Below are 21350 nucleotides of genomic sequence, written 5' to 3' on the forward strand. Positions count from 1 at the left end.
GTAATTTCTACATACTTTAGCGTTAGCAGTCCATCAGGCCAATAGATGGCGCTGTTGCACTGTTGTAGCAGGAGAAACAGCAAGTTCTGGCCAAGCGCTCACCATTCTGCAGAATAAGGATCAGAACTTTACAGAGGTAAACTGTGTCTGGTCCTTTTACTATTACAGGTATGTAACAGAACTTCCGAACGTTCAAATATATACACAATATGTAATGACATGCTATTTAACAACTTTGTCAAGATATTATCACGTTAGGAAAGGTTTTGTTTTGGCTTTGTGTCGAACTGAGTGAGAGAAGAATGTGATTTACATTGAGTGTGAGTATATGTTAGCTTGATGCTAGCTGAGGTAAAAAACGATTTACGAGTCACAGAGACTATGTTTACTGAGTAGCTTACTTGTACTGGATTTTGTCTAGGAGATTTTTTATAAAGAATTATTTGTTAGGGATTTCTGAGTTAGTTTTACATGTAATTGGTTTTGTGTAAAATTGTGCTCACTAGCTGGTAAACTGGCCGAGCACGCTCAGTCTGGTGGACTTTTAGTGCATACAGTGAGAGAGATGATTTTCTGGAGGTGCCACTATCTTAAAGCTGAATGTATTGTTGTCCGTTTTCTATAGAGGTAGCGGTATATAGAAAAACATTCAGTTACAGCCCCCACACTCATCGCTAGAGATCTAACTTCAGACTCCCTCCAAAACCACTGAACCCCTCAACACACCGAAAGAGATTACGGTGCACACCCTTAGAGGGAGCCGAAACAGGATAACTCCCTCCAAACTCACAAAGACACAGAGGAGGAGGAACTATCCAACACCCAGGGAGAGAGAACGAGTGACCTCAGTCGAACACAGAAAGAGGAGGTGGAAGAGGCGTTAGAGGAGGAGGTTACCCCAGAGGCAATTCCTCCTGTTCATGTGAGCAAGAAAGAGCAGAAGGCTTCTGATCAGCCAAATGGCAGGCAGAGGGAGAGGTCATAGTGATTCACACCCAAAGAGAGAAAGAACCCACACAACCTCTTGGTTTAGATGAACCACACAGAGGTAGAGGCAGAGGGCCTTCAGGGCTAGCCAGTCAGCCTGCCTGCTCTGATCCTCAAGTCAATTGTATTTAAATTCATGTTAATTTAAAGACTTTTATTCAAGAATTTAAAAGTCCCATTTACTTAATGATCAGTTTTCACTGTCTTCAACCCTCAAGAACCAGGGTGAGTCTGGGTCGCCCTTTTACTGGGCAAACACAACTTGCATATCGTCATAGACTAGGCCGAAACGTTAATCTTTTAACCTTGCTTGAATAAAACAATGCATTTTTTATAGTGAGCAAGAGTTGCGCTTTTTCCTTTTCTATGATGATTCAAGTTTTTGGTTGCATCTCAAATTGGTTGAGCGCCCTTCGTTTTTTTTAATGTCAAATATATATAGATGTTTTTTATTTACTAAATAAATTATTAAAAGCATTAAAATTGGGATGTTTCCCAGGTATTTACACATCCTACTCCACACTTGCAAAGTGAACGTTTATAGAAAAGTTCTGAAATGAAGTAGTAAACAGAAGAAAAGCAGAATTTAGTCCAATTATAATGCAAATAATTTAATGGTCTTTGGTTCAATCCCATTTCTGAATGTCTGATGAATAATTAATATTGTTCCTCTTCCTTGTGACAGGCGCAGCAGCACACTGCCCTCCAAAGCCTGCAAAAGAAAATCGCCGGACTGCCCCTTTCCTAGCTCTGCATGGAACATCCAGCAAAATGGCTTAAGGACAACAAAGTCAAGGTATTGAAGTGGCCATCACAAAGCCCTGACCTCAATCCCATAGTAAATTTGTGGGCAGAACTGAAAAAGCGTGTGTGAGCAAGGAGGCCTACAAACTTGACTCAGTTATACCAGCTCTGTCAGGAGGAATGGGCCAAAATTCACCCAGTTTATTGTGGGAAGATTGTGGAAGGCTACCCAAAACCTTTGACTCCAATTAAACCATTTAAAGGCAATGCTACCAAATACTAATTGAGTGTATGTAAACTTCTGACCCACTGGGAATGCGATGAAAGAAATAAAAGCTGAAATAAATCATTCTCTACTATTATTCTGACATTTCACATTCATAAAATAAAGTGGTGATCCTAACTGACCTAAGACAGGGAATTTTTACTCAAATTAAATGTCAGGAATTGTGAGAAACTGAGTTTAAATGTATTTGACTAACAAGGAACCCAAACCGGCTGCGCACGTGCGCCATCGTGCATACATTTATTTTGTCCCCCCACACCAAACGTGACCACGACACGCAGATTAAAATATCAAAACAAACTCTGAACCAATTACATTAATTTGGGGATAGGTCGAAAAGCATTATACCTTTATGACAATTTAGCTAGCTAGCTTGCACTTTCTAGCTAATTTGCCCTATTTAGGTAGCTTGCTGTTGCTAGCTAATTTGTCCTGGGATATAAACATTGACTTTTTATTTTATCTGAAATGCACAAGGTCCTCTACTCCGACAATTAATCCACACATAAAACGGTCAACCCGAATCATTTCTAGTCATCTCTCCTCCTAGGCTTTTTCCTCTCTTGACTTTATATTGCGATTGGCAACTTTCATAAATTAGGTGCATTACCGCCACCGACCTCTTTCGTCTTTCAGTCACCCACATGGGTATAACCAATGAGGAGATGGCACGTGGGTACCTGCTTCTATAATCCAATGAGGAGATGGGAGAGGCAGGACTTGCAGCATGATCTGCGTCAGAAATAGAACTGACTTCTATTTTAGATGCTCGTGGGTACAATAATTGAATGATAGATTTCTAAATGTATTTTGCAACGCGCACGCGACGCAGTCAGCCTGTAAGGTGTATTTCAACTTCAGCTGCTTTAACTTTGACTTCAGCTTTATGAATAATTATAATTTGGAGGCCTTTTGCCTTTTGGTAAGCTGTCATTGTAAACAAGAATTTGTTCTTAACCGACTTGCCTATTTAAATACAATTAATGACAGGCATCAAGAGCAAAAATAAGAGATTTAGTATGAACATGAAAGTGTGTGGATGGTAGAAAATATATTTGAACATGCGATGTACGTGGACCTACTTATTAAAAGGATTGTTTGAGATTGCACGCTAGCTACTCCTGTAGACTTCCAGTCATAACGCTAGTTAGCAATGGCTCCAGAAACTCCCTTCAAACTACACAGAAATGGTATCCATGAGTTCATCTGACTCTGAGTAAGTAGCAAAAAATACTTCATTGCTAAAATGTCATGGAGTATGTACAGTGTGAATAGTATACAGTATTGGCCTATTATTCTTGAAACTGTTTTTTTGTATCCTGCTGATACTCAAAGATAATGAATGTACACTGTGTACAAAACACTGCTCTTTCCATGACAGACTGACCACGTGAATCCAGGTGAAAGCTATGATCCCTTATTGATGTTACTTGTTAAATCCACTTCAAAGTGTAGATGAAAGGGAGGAGACTGCCTTGAGACCATTGCATCATGGATTGTGTATGTGTGTGGCATTCTGAGGGCGATGGGCAAGAAAAGAGATTGACGTTCCTTTGAACAGGGTATGACAGTAGGTGTCAGAAGCACAGGTTTGTCAAGAACTGCAACGCTGCTGGGTTCTTCCACACTCAGCAGTTTCCTGTGTGTATCAAGAATGGTCCACCACCCTAAGGACATCCAGCCAACTTAACACAACTGTGGGAAACATTGGAGTCAACATGGGCTAGAATCCCTGTGGAACACTTTCGACACCTTGTAGACTCCATGACACAATGAATTGAGGTTGTTCTGAGGTCAAAAGGTTGGGTGCAATTCAATATTAGGAAGGTGTTCCTAATGTTTAGTATACTGTTGCCTGCCGACATGGAACTGCAAATAAGACGCAATCATGGAACAAGAAAAAATAAAAGTTATGCAATGCAAAGGCACTTTGAAACAGGGTTTGTACGACATAGATGACCTCTCCTAAAACGACCGTCACGGTCTACATTTTTATAAAGTTCTGTTGAAACGCAGAGGGGTGGATACACGAAGTAGACCCTCTCCTTCTATGAGGTTTAACGGCAGTTGGCATCCAATTTGCTGCATTACCAGACTACTATTACTACTAGACTGGAGTACAACTCCCTCACACTTTGCTTGAAAAATAAAAATGTACTAAATAAATACCCTACCATTTAATTAAATGCATTTATTCCTACCTTGTGCCATCATCCTGAAAGGATGGGACATCACCACTTGACACACCCTGTAACTCTTCTGATGTCTAGTCTCGCACACCCAAATACCTCCCTGCAGCTACCACCACAATCTCAATTTTCTGCGACTTCTGTTCTATCCCTGCAGTGGAGTTGATAACCGTTGCTATAAATGCTAAAAATCCAATCTTACTGAAACTTACATCACTTTTTGGCCTATCCCTCTGTACTGGTATAGCGCTACTACTCTCACCACTCATTCCCCTTAACCCATCTTCCTCTACTTTCTTCACTGCCTCAGCATATGACAACTTCTGCACTACTCTAACCCTGGAAACATCAACCTGCCTCTCTCGCACAGGACATTTCTGATCCCCAGCCCCATGGGCACCCCTACAATTAACACATTCCACTACTTTCCCCAATACTACACATTTTTGTCTCATGCCCTTCTGCACACCTTGAACCCTCCCTCCTACACACTGCTGCCACATGGCCATAAGCTTGACACCTGTAACATCGTAATGTATTCGGCACACATGCTCATACAGGATAACTTATATACCCTAACTTAATTTTGTCGGGCAAAGACTCAACTTCAAAACTCAAAAGAACAGACAATGACTCTTCTGTTTCTCCACCCTGTCTGCGTGATGCGACGAGCATCACATACACCGGGAATCTTTCCCCTCAGCTGGTCAACTTTTATATTTACTGCTACCCCACTCATCACTCCTTTCATTGGTGCCCTTTTCTTGAGAGCGAAACAATACACTTTTCTTACCCCATTTGTTTTACTCCAAGCGCATTCTCCTTCTGACCAACAGAAACACAAACAATTATCAATAGACCACTTCTGGTTACCTTAACCGATTCCACATTACCCAACTATTTTCACCCACCTTGAAACCACAAATGGATCAGCCAAAGGCAAAAGTCCACTTTTTCTATTAACTTCACTCCTACTGTAACAGACTCATCTTTATCCTGACCCTCGGTGCATACCTCGATCTCCGATAACTTCACACTTACCACCTCCGATACTTCCCCCTCATTCACTTCCATTTCTCCTCCTGTCTTCATCTCCCTCTGCTTACACTTTCTACCATTCTTCTTTAACAAACCATCTCTTTTTTCCAACCATTTTTATCAGACTCAAGCTCACCCTCGTCTTCCCTTTCTCTCTTAGACCTCCTCTCCCTCTCTTTTTCCCCTCCTTTCAATCCTCCGTTTTCCAAGTATACATGTGCTTATGATAATACTGTACTACTCCTGACAACCATCTTGTTCTTGCTTTCTCTAGGGACCCCATTTCCGCTGAGGTGTCCACGCTCTCCGTCCAACCCAATTTATACCTCGGTCCCGTTTGCCGCTTTGTGGACAACCGACCTCTCCGATCCTCTCCCTTCTTTGTGGGATTAGTTAAAAGCATCTTGAGGAACGTCACATACTTTTCAAACTCAGGCGAAACATCGCGATATTTACAGGAACGCGTCGGGAAGCAGACTCAACAGACCGGACTAGGGTTTTTTGCAAGGCAAAGGGAGAAGTGAAAATTCGTTCTCAAATTCTAAAGGCAAAACCTAGATTAGAGAAAATATCTTAAACAGCTGAACCTGCCATCACTACAACCTCGTGAAAGTAACAAACTGACACGTTTTAATTTTGGACGAAAAATACACTTTATATCGAAGGAGTGAGTACCTTTCGTTAGACGGCCTGCAGATGCGCAGTTCGGCGCGACACGACCGTTAGACCCGATGACGTTTTATTGCGCATGAGCTATGCTATCTAACGTCGCAATGACATCGCCTACACGTTTGAGGGATTTCTATTGGAGAAGCAGTTTCTGCATATCTTCATACGGGACTGTCTTTGGTAACATTGTTGTGGAACGACGTCACAGTTGGAAAATGAAGGCGCAGAGGCAGCCATTATTGGAGGTTCTGTAATTATTTTATTCCAAATAAATAATCGAGGGGAACTTCCATGGCAAGGGCCACAAGTCAAATTGTGAGTATTGCAGCGTTCATCAAAATGTCAATGTGAAGCCGTTGCCCAATATGTATTGTATGGCGGCAGTTAGACAACATTTTCGATGTGTTACTGTTAGGCCCTCATTTCCAAACAGCGGTAAGAGGACCTCTGACTAACGCATTAGCTACCTAGCTTAACGTTAGCAACGCGCAAAGTCTGTCGATTAAGTTATCTAGCAACCAGGTAGCATGCTAGGTCGCTAACGTGAGTCGAAATTCCTGGTAATTAATTAACGTTAACTAGCCAATGTAACGTCAACTGCCTAGCCAGCAAGCCAACTTGGCGGTTACTCTTAACGTAGTTAACGTAACGTCGACGCTAGCTAGAAACTTTAACTGGCTAACAATATTCGTCGCTACCCTGTGATAATGGATTGCGAACAAATGTATGTATACATTAACGTTATTTACATTTATACACTAGTTTACTATCTAGGTATTTGGCTAGTAACTTCATATCTAGGTAGCTACTGTTAGTACTTTACATGGCTATTGTACTAAATTATTACTATTAGGACTTTAAGTTAGCTGTGTCAACTTACAATCATCATTAGCTACTTTAGCAAGCTAACTTGTTGTATAATACAGTAACTTACCTGACGCTTCAGCTATAGAATTATCCGAGGATGCTAACAAGACAACGTTAGTTGCTAGCAGACTGCTGATACTTTCCCGTGAAGTTGCATCCCCAGCTAGCTACATGTTCTAATCAACATGATGTAACGTAAGCAAGCTAACGTTAGCTAGTTTACCGATAACAATTACTCGTGGACGACTACCTTTGGCTAACTCGAGATTTCACCTGACGGTGTTTGACAAACAATCTCGTTTCCTAAACTGGCTAGCTAAAGACCTACGTTAGGTAGCTACCTAGCTTCTAATTTCCCAGGCCTATGACGGTAACCAGCTAACGTTAGTTAACTACCTCAGTTTAATATTTTGGCAGTGCATTCAGAATTGAAAGCTTTTGGCCGATGGTTGGTGTTTGAATCGTACGTGTGTTTTAATGTAATTTTTAAGAGGGACTGGCTTGCTAACAATTCGTGACGCTTGCTGCTCACTAAAAGAAACCACCTATTTTTTTGCGTTGGCGTCCTTACTCACATTCACAAGCTGTTAGCCAATGCTAATGCTAAACATTAGTTAACGACATGATGCCATGTAGTTACTTGCTAGCGGAAAAGGCACCACATAATATATTTTATTTGTTTACCAGTCAATCAACTTTGTTAATATTGTCTGTAATTTATTAAAAAAAAAAAAAAAATGCATCGTCAAACTTGAGTATATGGTGTCTAAGGACGTAAATGGGATTTTTCATCCAGGGAAAGGTTTGGGTCCTGAATTTAAAAACAATCTACTTCACGTTGTTTTGTCCAAGATTCATCTCCACACCGAGTTGTTAAATTGCTCAATAGTGAACATAAGGTATGAGGTCACTTACTGGTCATGATTAAACTTAAATAGCTAGATTCAAGGCTGAATGTCCACATTGTTAAATTAATACGTTGACGTTTTGCCTCATCCTCAACTAAGCATATATTGTCTGGAGTGGAACATGCCATAGGTTGTACATAGAATATAATATTCAGTCAGGTTAAATATATGCCCAAGCCCCCCACAGCTATTCTTTCCCCTCAACTTCCCATCTCAATTCTCAAAACATGTGCTGCTCTTACTTGGGCTGGGAGCCCTGCCAGTTATTGTCAAGAGAGAGGCAGTGATTTGTTTTCAAACACCTACCAGACATAAAATTGGAAACAACATGAAGGATGACTCAAAGGTGCTATGGCAATTGTAGCCCTGGCAGTGGGGTTTAAAGTAGTTTAGACTCTATGCGAGAGAACATGTCTTTATTATATTCCCTCATGCACATGTTGACGGTTTGGTAGGGGGGGAAAGGGGATACCTAGCCAGTTGCACAACTGAATGCATTCAACCGAAATGTGTTCCGCATTTCCTGCACATGTGTAGCTTGAGTAAGCCTGCCTCCTCATGGGGCCCTCAGTCCCTCCAGAGAGCAGAGCTTGAACTTTTTGTTCACACCTACATTCTTAAAGGACTGTCTGACTGAACATGGCATAGCCTAGATGTTTCCTCAATGTTTTTTCAAAGTACCCAGAGTTTAGGGACAGGGTAATGCCAGAATGACAACCTAACGTTAAATGAAGACAAGTCTAGACAATTATGCCCAGTACTTTCCTCTACCCGTTCACCTTATCTTTTAGTAGTAATGTCACCTAATGCCCCCACCTCTCCCATACAGTATGATGTTGTGCCCATTCAATCCAGCGTGGTCATCTGTTCCTGCCCACATCCATCAATGGTAAGAAATCAGCCTGACTCCTGCTCGCCACTTGCCATCCCAGGCGCAAGTAGCAGCCACTGTACCAGCATGGAGGGCCCCACCTCTGAGTCCCGGGCCCCGGGAAAACCTGCCAGCCTGGGCGCCGAGCTCCGGGCACAGCAGGCCCCTCAGCCGCGCAAGAAGAGGCCAGAGGACTTCAAATTCGGCAAGATACTGGGAGAGGGCTCCTTCTCAACCGTAAGCAGACCAGCATTCCATTTCAGTTATGAATTAGCCCTAGATAGGTGTTGTTACCTGCAAGCATTCTTGTGGTCATATACTCCAGTGACTCATCTTCAATTCATGCTAGTTGATCAGGAATGACTGAGTAGTTTCAATGGAATTTAATTTAACCTGGCACATCATTTACTATGGGGATGAAGTTGTCTACTGAGTGAGTTGTAGAAATATATTTTCTAATAACAATGTACAGTGCATTCGGAAAGTATTCAGACCCCTTAAATTTTTCCACATTTTGTTACAGCCTAATTCTATAATTGACTTAAAAAATATCCTACACACAATAGAAATTTTGTAATTTTTGCTAATGTATAATTGAATAAGAATGCTTTATTTACGTAACTATTCGCACCTTTTGCTATGAGACTTGAAATTGAGCTCAGGTGCATCCTGTTTCAATTGATCATCCTTGAGATGTTTCTACAACTTGATTGGAGTCCACCTGCGGTAAATTCAATTGATTGGATATGATTTGGAAAGGCACACACCTTTTTATATAAGGTCCCACAGTTGAACGTGCATGTCAGAGCAAAAACCATGCCATGGGGTCGAAGGAATTGTCCGGAGAGCGCCGATACATGATTGTGTCGAGGCACAGATCTGTGGAAGGGTACAAAAACATTTATGCAGCATTGAAGGTCCCAAAGAACACAGTGGCATCTATAATTCTTAAGTTGAAGAAGTCTGGAACCACCAAGACTCTTCCTAAAGCTGTCCGTCTGGTCAAACTGAGCAATTGGTGGAGAACGGCCAAGAACTCAATGGTCAATCTGACAAAGCTCTAGAGTTCCTCTGTGGAGGTGGGAGTACCTTCCAGAAGGACAACCATCTCTGCAGCACTCCAACTTTCAGGCCTTTATGTTATTGGCCAGACGGAAGCCACTCCTCAGTAAAAGGCACATGACAGCCCACTTGGAGTTTGCCAAAAGGACTCTCAGTCCATGAGAAACAAGATTCTCTGGCCCAATGAAACCAAGCATCACGTCTGGAGGAAACCTGACACAATCCCCACAGTGAAGCATGGTGGTGGCAGCATCATGCTGTGGGGATGTTTTTCAGCGGCAAGGACTGGGAGACTAGTCAGGATCGAGGGAAAGATAAACGGCGCAAAGTACAGATATCCTTGTTGAAAACCTGCTCCAGAGCGCTCCGGACCTCAGACTGGGGTGAAGGTTCATCTTCCAACAGGACAATGACCCTAAGCAAACAGCCAAGACAATACAGCAATGGCTTTGGGACAAGTCTCTGAATGTCCTTGTGGCCAGCCAGAGCCTTGAACCCGATCGAACATCTCAGGAGAGACCTGAAAATAGCTGTGCAGCGACGCTCCCCATTCAACCTGACAGTGCTTGAGAAGAATGGGAGAAACTCCCCAAATACAGTTGTGCCAAGCTTGTAGCGTCATACCTAATAAGACTCGGCTGTAATCGCTGCCTAAGTTGCTTCAACAAAGTACTGAGTAAACGGTCTGAATACTTATGTAAGTGTGATATTTCCAGGGGGGGGGGGTTTTGCAAGGATTTCAAAACTTGTTGTTACTTTGTCTTTATGGGGTATTGTGTATAGATTGGGGGGAAAACATTTGAATCAATTTTACAGTAAGGCTGTAACATAACAAAATGTGGGAAAATTTAAGGTTTGGATACTTTCTGAATGAAGTCTTAAAAAAAATATGTTTTATAGGTTGTCCTTGCAAGAGAACGTGCAACGGCAAAAGAATATGCAAGTAAGTTGTAATTTCGGCATTAAAAGAACTTGGCTTCCATGTGTCGTACTTGTTTTTACGGATTGTCATTAGTGTGAAGTTGCTGTTTATCCCTTTGTCTTTTGTGCGGTATTTACCCTCAACTTTACTTGTACATTTTCTCTTCCAGTAAAGATTTTGGAGAAGCGATATATTATGAAGGAGAACAAGGCGCAGTACGTGAAAAGAGAAAGGGATGTGATGTCGAACCTAGATCATCCATTTTTCGTCAAACTGTACTTTACATTTCAAGATGATGAAAAGTTGTGTATCCTTTAAAAACAGACAATGATGACTGCATCACCAACTTGTTTAGCAACGTATCTTGTTTTAGTTGTATGCTAAACATGTTTTCTTGTGTTTATTATTTCCTTTGAGATGTGTAGTTTTCCTTAACTTGCTATTAGATTTTGGCCTTAGCTATGCTAAGAATGGAGAGCTTTTGAAATATATTCGCAAAATCGGTTCTTTTGATGAGACCTGCACTAGATTCTACTCGGCTGAAATTGTTTGTGCATTAGAATATTTGCACGAGAAGGGGATAATTCACAGGTAAGTAATGTCAGAACCGGTATATCTGTAATGATATGTTACAAGTTATCGTAGTTGAATATATTTCCTGATTATCAAGTTTTATTAATGTCCATTTATATAAATAAGGTGACTTAAACTTGCTGCCACTTTTTACACAAATTATCCCTTTTTGAAAATGTAGGTTGACTACGTTCCTTTTTTGTCTTTCAGAGACCTTAAACCTGAGAACATTTTACTGAGCGAAGACATGCACATCCAAATAACAGACTTTGGAACAGCAAAGCAGTTATCTTCAGATGGCAAACAAGGTACATGTATAGACTTTTATCAACATGAAGCATTCATTGCGATTTATTTCTACCTGAACATTCCACAATTCTATGATGTTCTTACTTTTAATGCACACATTTGATCAGTCTCAAGTTGAGTGTGTTGTCATGTTAATACCCTTGTTGTTTTGCAGCAAGAGCAAACTCCTTTGTAGGAACTGCACAGTACGTGTCTCCAGAGCTGCTGACAGAGAAATCGGCCTGCAAGAGGTAACTGGGACTCTACAATTGAGAACCTTTGAGTGTTGTGCCAATGCATTATTTGCCCATGCAGTTAGTGAATGTCTGTCGTTCTCTGATAGGATATTATATTGATATCAACTGGTTGTGTGTTTTAGCTCTGACCTCTGGGCATTGGGATGCATAATTTATCAGCTAGTGGCTGGGCTACCACCCTTCAGAGCTGGGTAAGTAGAGCACGATGGCTGCTCTTGGCCTCTTTCACCTTTTTGTTTTAGCTTCTGTGATAGGCTTATCTGGATATTATGTTTTATGGGGTTGCTCTTACCTCCACTTCACTCACTGTCCTTTCTCTGGCTTCCTTCCCCCCCTCATGACTTCTGTGCTTACTTTGGACCAGAAACGAGTACCTAATATTCCAGAAGATAATCAAGCTGGAGTATGAATTCCCTGAGAAGTTCTTTCCCAAAGCTAAGGATCTCGTTGAACATCTTTTGGTAGGTCATGTTTTCATCAATATACTCAGTGTAATTCTGTAATATCAGCACTGCAGACGAGGATGCATATTATGGTGTATCTCTCAATCATCCACACACTGGTTTAGTTAGTTGTAGTAAGAGTTGAAGGCTTTGGGTAAGTGAACGTGTTTCTGTCTCTCAGTCGCTGGACCCCTCCAAGAGGATTGGTTGCGAGGATATGGGAGGGTACGAACCCCTGAGGGGACACCCGTTCTTCGAGACCATCTCTTGGGGAGACCTCCATGTGCAGACGCCCCCCAAGCTCACTCCATACCTGCCAGCCATGTCCGAGGACGACGAGGACTGCTATGGAAACGTGAGACACTTCCACACATACATTGAACATGGCAAAATTAAACGGGCCTCCATGTCATTGTGGCTTGTGATGATTTTTCAAGAATCCTGTTCATCAAGGGATCCATATCTTTGTGCCATGCAAAAGCCCATGCTTTAAACCAACTTTACTACCTTCTGCCCACATCTCCTGTCTTTCCCCAGTACGATGACCTCCTGAGCCAGTTTAGCAGCATGCAGGTGGCCCAGTCCAGCTCGTCCCACTCGCTCTCCACGCCTGAGACCATTCCCCCAGCGCCACAGAGGTCCAGCAGCAACATCGAGCAGTACATCCATGACCTGGACAACAACTCGTTTGAGCTGGACTTGCTGTTCTCTGAGGAGGAGAAGCAGCTGCTGCTGGAAAAACAGACCAGTAGGAACCCCTGGTAAGCCCCATTCTGAAGCACTCTCTCCTATTCACATTTGTTTCATTTGCATTGACCATGAGAATTTGATGTTGAATTGGTATTTTGAGCGTTTTGTAAAGACTTTGTTTACATCACTTTGCTTTTATTTGCTTGGAAGTACTTGCTCGTAACCCTTACATTGACTTACACAGGCACCAGTTTGTTGAGAATAATTTGATCCTGAAAATGGGCCCAGTAGATAAACGGAAGGTGAGTGGAAGCCAAACCAGTGGTATTGAATATTTTACACCACATCTCAGTTTTTAACTCAAAGTAAATAAGTTCATAAAAGTAGTCTTATTTGACTTACCTAATTCTTAGTTGTTGACAATGAGGAGCAATGTTTGTATATAGTTTCACTTGTTAGAGTTGAAGAAAGCTGATCCTAGGTCAGCAGCTAAGGGGAATTCCACCTCTGGTGTGGAACATTACACTTGGCACTAGCTCCCTCTGGTGCTCATCTCATGCCACGTCTCATGACTCCATTGCAGGGTCTGTTTGCTCGGCGGAGGCAGCTGCTCCTTACTGAAGGGCCACACCTGTACTACGTGGACCCTGTCAACAAGGTCCTGAAGGGGGAGATCCCCTGGTCCCCCGAGCTGCGCCCAGAGGCCAAGAACTTTAAGACCTTCTTTGTCCACACGGTAATTGTGAACTACAATTAACGCTTATTGATGACACGAATGGCTGAATCATATTTCAAACTAACATTATTACATAACCTCAGCTTTGGATGTTTTTATTTAATCTTTGGCGTGGTTTGTTTACAGCCCAATCGAACATACTATCTGATGGATCCCAGTGGAAACGCTGACAAGTGGTGTAAGAAGATCCAGGAAGTGTGGAGAAAGATCTACCACAAGCACCAGAATCCTGGCCTATAGGAGAGCAGTTACTCCTGCGGCCACTCCTTCCTCCAAGCTCTGAGGCCAATCGCAGAGTAACATCCTCTTTAGTGCCCTTCATCACCGCAATGTAAACAAACTCTTTTAGAGACGCTGGCATCTAGACCTTGTTTATTTTCCTTTTCTGAAATGAGCAGAACCAATAGGAAAAAAAGACCATGGGATTCAGGGTTGCTTTGCTTGTTCTTTGTGCTCTGTGTGGCTTTTAAATGATTTTTTTTTCATGTGGATGATTACTGCTTCCATGCACATCGGCATTTTATACATTCTGCAGGGGTAAGAGAGAGGATAGGCTTTGTAGAATTTCACTGGTGTAGGTACCATTAAGACCATCTCAGTGCACGGGCTGGTTTCCTTCAACCATAACAAAACACAATCCAGCATTGCTCGTACACTAGAGTTTATCCCAATACAGTATGATACTCAATCCAGATCCTAATCCAACATTGTATCCCTCTGTAATTTTACCTGAACTCGACACACGCACTATAGACTAGTGCCTGGTTCAGTATCACACTGCAACCAGGTGCTTACCCAATAAAGTATATTTTTGTCAGGCCCCCATTGTCCACATAGTGTATATATGAATTGGTTCTCAATGCTCTTGGTACTTACTGTTTGCAGTCCGGTTTGGGTCTGTATGTTAATGTTTCAGGGCAGAGCGCTGGTCTCCAAAGTGAGGCATAGATATGAATAGCACTCAATTGCTTCAGCGTGGGTTCTCCATACACTGAGACTGTGAGGACAGTCCCTAATAGTAAACCATTACATTGCAAATAGGGGGTGGGTGAACATGCCACTAGCTTGTACTCTTATCATAAGACTCGCTTAGCTTTCCTGCACGGACATTTTTTAGTTTAGCATTGTCTGCTTCTCTCCCAGGGCACTGGAGATATAGTTTTATTAAAGTTAAGGTGGGTATTTTGATTGCATTGGCAACCATAGATAATATTGAATTATTTGGCTGTTCTTTACCATTCACTGGCTATTTCTTTGTGGTTTGAATGATTTTTGTTTTATTTGGTGGGATTGACGGTTAATCTTCAGTGTGTCCTGTTTAAAACAACAGAATGCTGACCACCCCATTATGAACATCTTTGGCGATAATGAAAGCTTCAAGAGTTACATCCACAATACTATACTATCATTTCTTGGAAGCAATCACAGTACAGCTGTAGTCCCAGGGAAAGTTGTCAGCTTTGCCTCGTTGGGTTATCAAGGTTCATTAGGAATGTCCCTGTCATTTTTCTACAACATGACACCTGGCCCAATATGTGTCGATCGATTTGAATTTCTCTCTTTTTTTTTAGAGAGAGATTTATAATAGTAATACTTTAAATTCTGACATTACCTTAAGGTCCTCTCGAGAGATATTCCTCCAGCTCTTAGTCTGTGTGTGTGACTGGAGCAGGTGAATAATAGCCTCTGGCTTGGCTGAACTTGCTTGAACATTAACTAAAGGGTATCTGATCCAAATAAGATGAAATTGCTGTATCTGTCTCTAAAGTAAGGAAACACTATAGAAAGTGTTTGCTTCTCTCTTGTTAGAATTTTTTTTTTAAATCAAGTTGGGTGGCAAGTCGGTTACATTGTGTATGTAATATTCTACCTGGTTTGTAACCGACTAGAACTGTGATGTACAGACGATGTATTATTGAAATCTGAAGCAAGTAATGCAATGATATTAGGATACAGTTTTTGTATTTTTATTCTTGTATAAGGTTATTTGATGGCTATTGTTTAGCCTCTAGTTCATTCTGTGTTATTTAAATTCTAATATATGAATCATATTTGGATTGAAGTCATGTTCAGGGGCCATGTTGTGTATGTATTGAGATGTAAAGCCTTTGAATGTGAATAATTATTGTAAACTATAATATTTTACAGCTTTTTTCTTACTATATCATATACATTTTCTATTTGCTCAGTGATTTAATCATATTTCTGATAATTTAATGATTCTGTTCATTCTCTCTGATTGTTTGTGCGCTAGGTCAGTAGTTGTTGAATGATGAATTTTCCACGTAATGCTTGGTAGTCCAGTAATTAAAGCATGTAGGGATTTAGGCATACAATAATACCATGCCTCCTGTCTTCTGTTACAACCTGACATAATACATGACTGCTGAAACAACATTACAAATGTATCTTTCCATCAGTTTTCTGCATAGTGTTAAATTTATACAATATAAAAGGCTTGTAAGAAAGTGCATTACCATTCCAACAGGGCTAGCGGGTCAATCATAACTAGTTATACTGTATCCATCTGATTTTAATGTCGTGTAAACATATTTTTTTACAATATAAATATGATAGGGATTTTATGCGTTTTGTCATATTTTATATGTCTGAAATAATTCTGATTTTGGCCCAATGCATATTCTGTTATTGTTGATAAAGTGGAGGGGTAGGCAGCTAGTAGGTGGAGGGAAAGGAGTGGTAGCGCCTGTGGATGGAGTGGAGACAGCCTACTTAACTGAAGAGGAGAGGTTTCCTGTAACAGCCTCAGTCATACCGGAGGGCAGAGAAGAGGGGATGGCAGAAAACAGCGCCGATACTTGTGGTTCCGTTTATCGGAGGTGTTTGACTCATTCTCTCTGGGAAAAGCCCCAGTCAACCAGTAACGGGGCTTCCAAATGGGTTCGCTTGAACGTGGGGGGAACCTATTTCTCAACAACACGACAGACGCTGTGCCGAGATCCGAAATCATTTCTGTACCGACTGAGCCAGGCTGACCCCGACCTCGACTCTGATAAGGTAGCTAAGTTAATGTTAGCCGTGCTAGCCTTCTCCGGGTCTCGTGTGTGAATATGTCTGTGTGGGTGGGCATAGGGTGTCTTCAAATCAAATGTAAGTAGCTATATAATGCGGTAAAAAGTTATATTTTAAGGCCAACTATAAAACTGCTAGTTTACTAATCCCCGATGCCGACACGACAGATGTCAAACGACGTCCTGCTAGCTAGTTACAGTAGTATCGTTAGCCTGTTAGGTAACCAGCAACAGATCTGGGCCCGTTTACACAAAAGCATTTTAAAGTTAAGATCTTACCCTTATGTTTCTGGGTAACCGGGCCCAGATACCCCGGTTCACTAGTAAGTACGGTTGGCTACGTTAGCTAACTAGTGCAGATAGCACCACATTGTAAAGAATTTGTTCCTACTAGCGTTCTACAACACGTAATTATTATCACATTTTAAACTCCAAATTGGTAATTAACGTTAACTTCTTGCACTATGTATTTTCAGTGGCAAAATTAAATGTGTCCTTTTTGTCTCTGTGACCATGATCAGTTTGTATTGAGGATACTGGGGGATTCAGACCAAGTCTGGTAATAGGTGGTGGGCCATAGTAAGCTATCGCTGCTTTAGTTTTCGAGATGATCGACCTTTCGTGGGAGGAACTGGTTTTTACATATTGTGTATATTTATTTCTGCTGAACACGTTCTCCGTTTGATGTCAATTCTTGCTAATGTTTTCTAAATACTTTTATGTTAGCTAGCTATACCGGCAAGCGCTGCCAAGTAATACACTTTTACATTTGTGAGTTCGTAAATTCGCTCTGGCTAACTACTAGAGCACTCTCGTCAGAGCGCAGAATAAATGATGCATTTATGAACGCTCAACACTCGTTGAATATGGCGGCTGTCAGTAAACGTCGGCAAAAAAAAGCGTAATTAAATTGTCGCCAGCAGCACAGTTAGTCACCAACGCTCTGGATAATATGAAAACAGCCTAACCAGCTCTTCTAGGGCGAGTAAAATGGTCAGTGAGGTGTTCTCATTTTGTCTGGAAGTAGCTAGCCAATGTTAGCCAGTTAGCTTGAGTGCTTGACTGCAGTTGTGAGGTCAGAACGCTCGGATAAACCCTACTTCTCGGCTAGAGCTTCCAGTGTGCGTTCTGAAAGCCCAGAGCGCACTCTGAGTACCATGGCTTTGTTGAATACTTGTTTCTGATTGGATTGAAGTGCATTATTTCCCTTTATAAACTGGGTGGTTCAAGCCCCGACTGCAGATTGGCTGATATACCAGACCGTATACTGCACGTATGACAAGTTATTTTTACTGGTCTAATTACATTGGTAATCAGTTGATAATAACAATAAGGCACCTCCGGGTTTGTGGTATATTGCCAATGTACCACTGCTAAAGGCTGTATCCAGGCACTCTTTGTTGTGTCATATATGAGAACAGCCCTTAGCTGTGGTATATTGGCCCTATACCACACCCCCTTGGTGCTCCTGAGTGGCGGTGCGGGCTAAGGCACTGCATTTTCACGACTACAGACTCCCTAGTTCAATTCCAGGCTGTATCACAACCAGCCGTGATTGGGAGTCCCATAGGGCGGCGCACAATTGGCCCAGCGGCATCCGGGTTTGGCCGGTGTAGGCTGTCATAGCAAATAAGAATTTGTTCTTAACTTCTTTCAGCTAGGGGCAGAATTTTTTGTTTGGAAAAATAACGTTCCCAAGGTAAACAGACTATTTCTCAGGTCCAGATGCTAGAATATGCATATAATTGACAGATTAGGATAGAAAAAACAAGTTTCCAAAACTGTCAAAATATTGTCTAACAGAACTGATTTTGCAGGCGAAAACCTGAGGAAAAACAACCCGGAAGTGCTTTTTATTTGGAAAAACCCCTATTCCGTTGCCTGCTCCTCAATTTTAAAGGGGTATCAACCAGATTCCATTTCCTGTGGCTTCCTCAGGCTGTGACCAGGCTTTAGACATAGTTTCAAGCTTTTATTTTGAAAAATGAGTGAGATTTTTCAAAACGCGTCAGGTGACCTTTGATTAGTTCCTGCACCCGAGATGGAGTTCGACATTTTTTTTCTCTCTTTAATTGAATAGGTTACCGTCCGGTTGAAAAATGATCGATTATGTATGTTAAAAACAACCTGAGGATTGATTATAAAAAAACGTTTGACATGTTTCTACGAACATTACGGATACTTTTTGGAATTTGTCTGCCTTTCAGGACCGGAACGAGCCTGTGGTTTTCTGAACATAACGCACAAACCAAATGGCGGTTTTTGGTTATAAAACCAATCTTTATCGAACTTTTATTGTGTAACTGGGAGTCTCGTGAGTGCAAACATCCAAAGATTATCAAAGGTAAGCGATTAGTTTTATTGCTTTGCTGACTTTTGTGACCATGTTAGCTGTTCTTATTGTTTTGTCTAGTGATTGAAAAACTCGCAAACGCTTGGATTGCTTTTGCTGTAAAGCATATTTTCAAAATCTGACACGATAGGTGGATTAACAAGCTAAGCTGTGTTTTGGTATATTTCACTTGTGATTGCATGATTATAAATATTTTTTGTAATATTTTTGAATTTGGCGCTCTGGAAATTCAGCGGTTGTTTACGAAAATGATCCCGCTAAAGGGATCCGTGCGGCAAGAAGTTAACTGACTTGCCTAGTTAGCTAGAAGGTGTTATTTTAGCAATATATTTTGTCTAAAATAGATTTTCTATTGAGCTGCTTTTGAATTAAAAATATTATTGGCACTGTTGAATTCGATGTTCATAATGGCAAGCTTGCACTGATTAGCTAAACTAGCAAGTCTGTTTGTTTTTGTTACAAAGGCAACTACTTTAAATTTTATTTAACTAGGCAAGTCGGTTAAGAACAACTTATTTACAATAAAGGCCTACCAAAAGGCATCCTGCGGGGACGAGGGGCCTGGGAATAAAATAAATACAATATAAATATAGGACAAAACACGCATCACAACGAGAGGTGACACTACATAAAGAGACTGAAGACGACAACATAGAAACGCATGACAATGCAGCATAACATGGTAGCAGGACAAAACATGGTACAAAGGGCAAGGAGGTAGACGCAACAATACGTCATACAAAGCAGCCACAACTGTCAGTGTCCGTGACTGGGTCTTAGAATGAAGAGATTGAGATAAAATGGTCCGGTTTGAGTGTTTGTTGAAGCTCGTTCCAGTCGCTAGCTGCAGAGAACTGAAAAGAGGAGCGACCCAGGGATGTGTGTGCTTTGGGGACCTTTAACAGAATGTGACTGACAGGACATGTGTTGTATGTGGAGGATGAGGGCTGCAGTAGATATCTCCGATAGGGGGGGAGTGAGGCAAGAGGGTTTTTATAAATAAGCATCAACCAGTGGGTCTTGCGACGGGTATACAGAGATGACCAGTTTACAGAGGAGTATAGAGTGCAGTGATGTATCCTATAAGGAGCATTGGTGGCAAATCTGATGGCCGAATGGTAAAGAACATCTAACCGCTCGAGAGTAATCTAGCATGGGTAGGATGGTCATCTGAATCAGGGTTAGTTTGGCAGCTGGGGTGAAAGAGGAGCGATTACGATAGAGGAAACCAAGGCTAGATGTAACTTTAGCCTGCTGCTTTGATATGTGCTGAGAGAAGGACAGTGTACCGTCTAGCCATACTCCCAAGTACTTGTATAAGGTGACTACCTCAAGCTCTAAACCCTCCGAGGGAGTAATCACACCTGTGGGGAGAGGGGCATTCTTCTTACCAAACCACATGACCTTTGTTTTGGAGGTGTTCAGAACAAGATTAAGGGTAGAGAGCTTGTTGGACACAAACTTTGTTGTAGAGCATTTAACACAAAATCTGGGGAGGGGCCAGCTGAGTATAAGACTATCTTTATATAAATGGGTGATAGGGCTTCCTACTGCCTGAGCTATGTTGTTGATGTAAATCGAGAAGAGCGTGGGAGCTAGGATTAAGCCTTGGGGTACTCCCTTGGTGACAGGCAGTGGCTGAGACAGCAGATTTCCTGACTTTATACACTGCACTCTTTGAGAGGGGTAGTTAGCAAACCAGGCCAAAGACCCCTCAGAGACACCAATACGCCTTTGCCGGCCCACAAGAATGGAATGGTCTATTGTATCAAAAGCTTTGGCCAAGTCAAAAATAGCAGCACAATATTGCTTAGAATCATGGGCAATGGTTGCGTCATTGAGGACATTTTTTAAGGTTGCACTGACACATCCATAACCTGAGCGGAAACCAGATTGCATACCAGAGAGAATACTATAGACATCAAGAAAGCCAGTCAGTTGATTACTGACAAGTTTTTCCAACACTTTTGATAAACAGGGCAAAACAGAAATAGGCCTGTAACAGTTAGGATTAGCTTGATCTCCCCCTTTTAAATAAAGGATGAACTGTGGCTGCCTTCCAAGCAATGGGAACCTCCCCAGAAAGGAGAGACAGGCTTGGCGACGATAGGGGCAGCAACGTTAAAGAAGAAAGGTTCTAAACCATCTGACCCAGATGTTTTTTTGGGGGTCAAGTTAAGGAGCTCCTTTAGCATGGATTCAGTGACTGCCTGCAGGGAGAAACTTTGTAAGGGGAAAAAGAGGGAGAAGCATTGGGGATAGTCGCATTAGAAGGGGTGGGAGATTAGGAAATGTTGGACGGCCAAGGAGGAATGGCTGAGTCAAATAAGAATCCTGACTTAATGAAGTGGTGATTTTAAAGCGCTCAGCCATGTGCTTCTTGTCAGTAATAACCACATCAACATTAAGGGACATGGGCAGCTAGAGGGTTTGCT

General features: G+C 41.7%; 2 protein-coding genes across 2 annotated transcripts in view; both read left to right on the forward strand.

The window, feature by feature from the left end:
* Window positions 1–6100: 6100 nt before the first annotated feature.
* Window positions 6101–15871, forward strand: LOC129860344 (3-phosphoinositide-dependent protein kinase 1-like). Its single transcript, XM_055930667.1, has 14 exons — window positions 6101–6228; window positions 8518–8796; window positions 10522–10564; window positions 10713–10850; window positions 10990–11134; window positions 11327–11424; window positions 11580–11655; window positions 11784–11852; window positions 12026–12122; window positions 12286–12459; window positions 12642–12865; window positions 13039–13096; window positions 13378–13530; window positions 13657–15871. Exons 1-14 carry the CDS (start codon window positions 6205–6207, stop codon window positions 13768–13770), a joined length of 1692 nt encoding a protein of 563 aa, XP_055786642.1. The 5' UTR covers window positions 6101–6204; the 3' UTR covers window positions 13771–15871.
* A 370-nt stretch (window positions 15872–16241) lies between these two features.
* LOC129860349 (BTB/POZ domain-containing protein KCTD5-like) overlaps window positions 16242–21350 on the forward strand; it is a 43934-nt gene continuing 38825 nt past the window's right edge. The window contains exon 1 of the mRNA XM_055930671.1: window positions 16242–16548. Within this exon, the coding sequence (XP_055786646.1) occupies window positions 16327–16548 (222 nt within the window). The 5' untranslated portion in view covers window positions 16242–16326. The remainder of the gene's footprint in view (window positions 16549–21350) is intronic.

Source organism: Salvelinus fontinalis, chromosome 8, assembly GCF_029448725.1.
Source record: "Salvelinus fontinalis isolate EN_2023a chromosome 8, ASM2944872v1, whole genome shotgun sequence".
NCBI classification, from domain to species: domain Eukaryota; kingdom Metazoa; phylum Chordata; class Actinopteri; order Salmoniformes; family Salmonidae; genus Salvelinus; species Salvelinus fontinalis.

Coding starts and splice junctions, on each gene's coding strand:
- LOC129860344 (XM_055930667.1), top strand. CDS start 6,205: ATGGCAAGGGCCACAAGTCAAATT. Junction 10,851..10,989: donor TCAAGATGATGAAAAGTTGT/GTATCCTTTAAA, acceptor ACTTGCTATTAG/ATTTTGGCCTTAGCTATGCT. Junction 12,460..12,641: donor ACGAGGACTGCTATGGAAAC/GTGAGACACTTC, acceptor GTCTTTCCCCAG/TACGATGACCTCCTGAGCCA.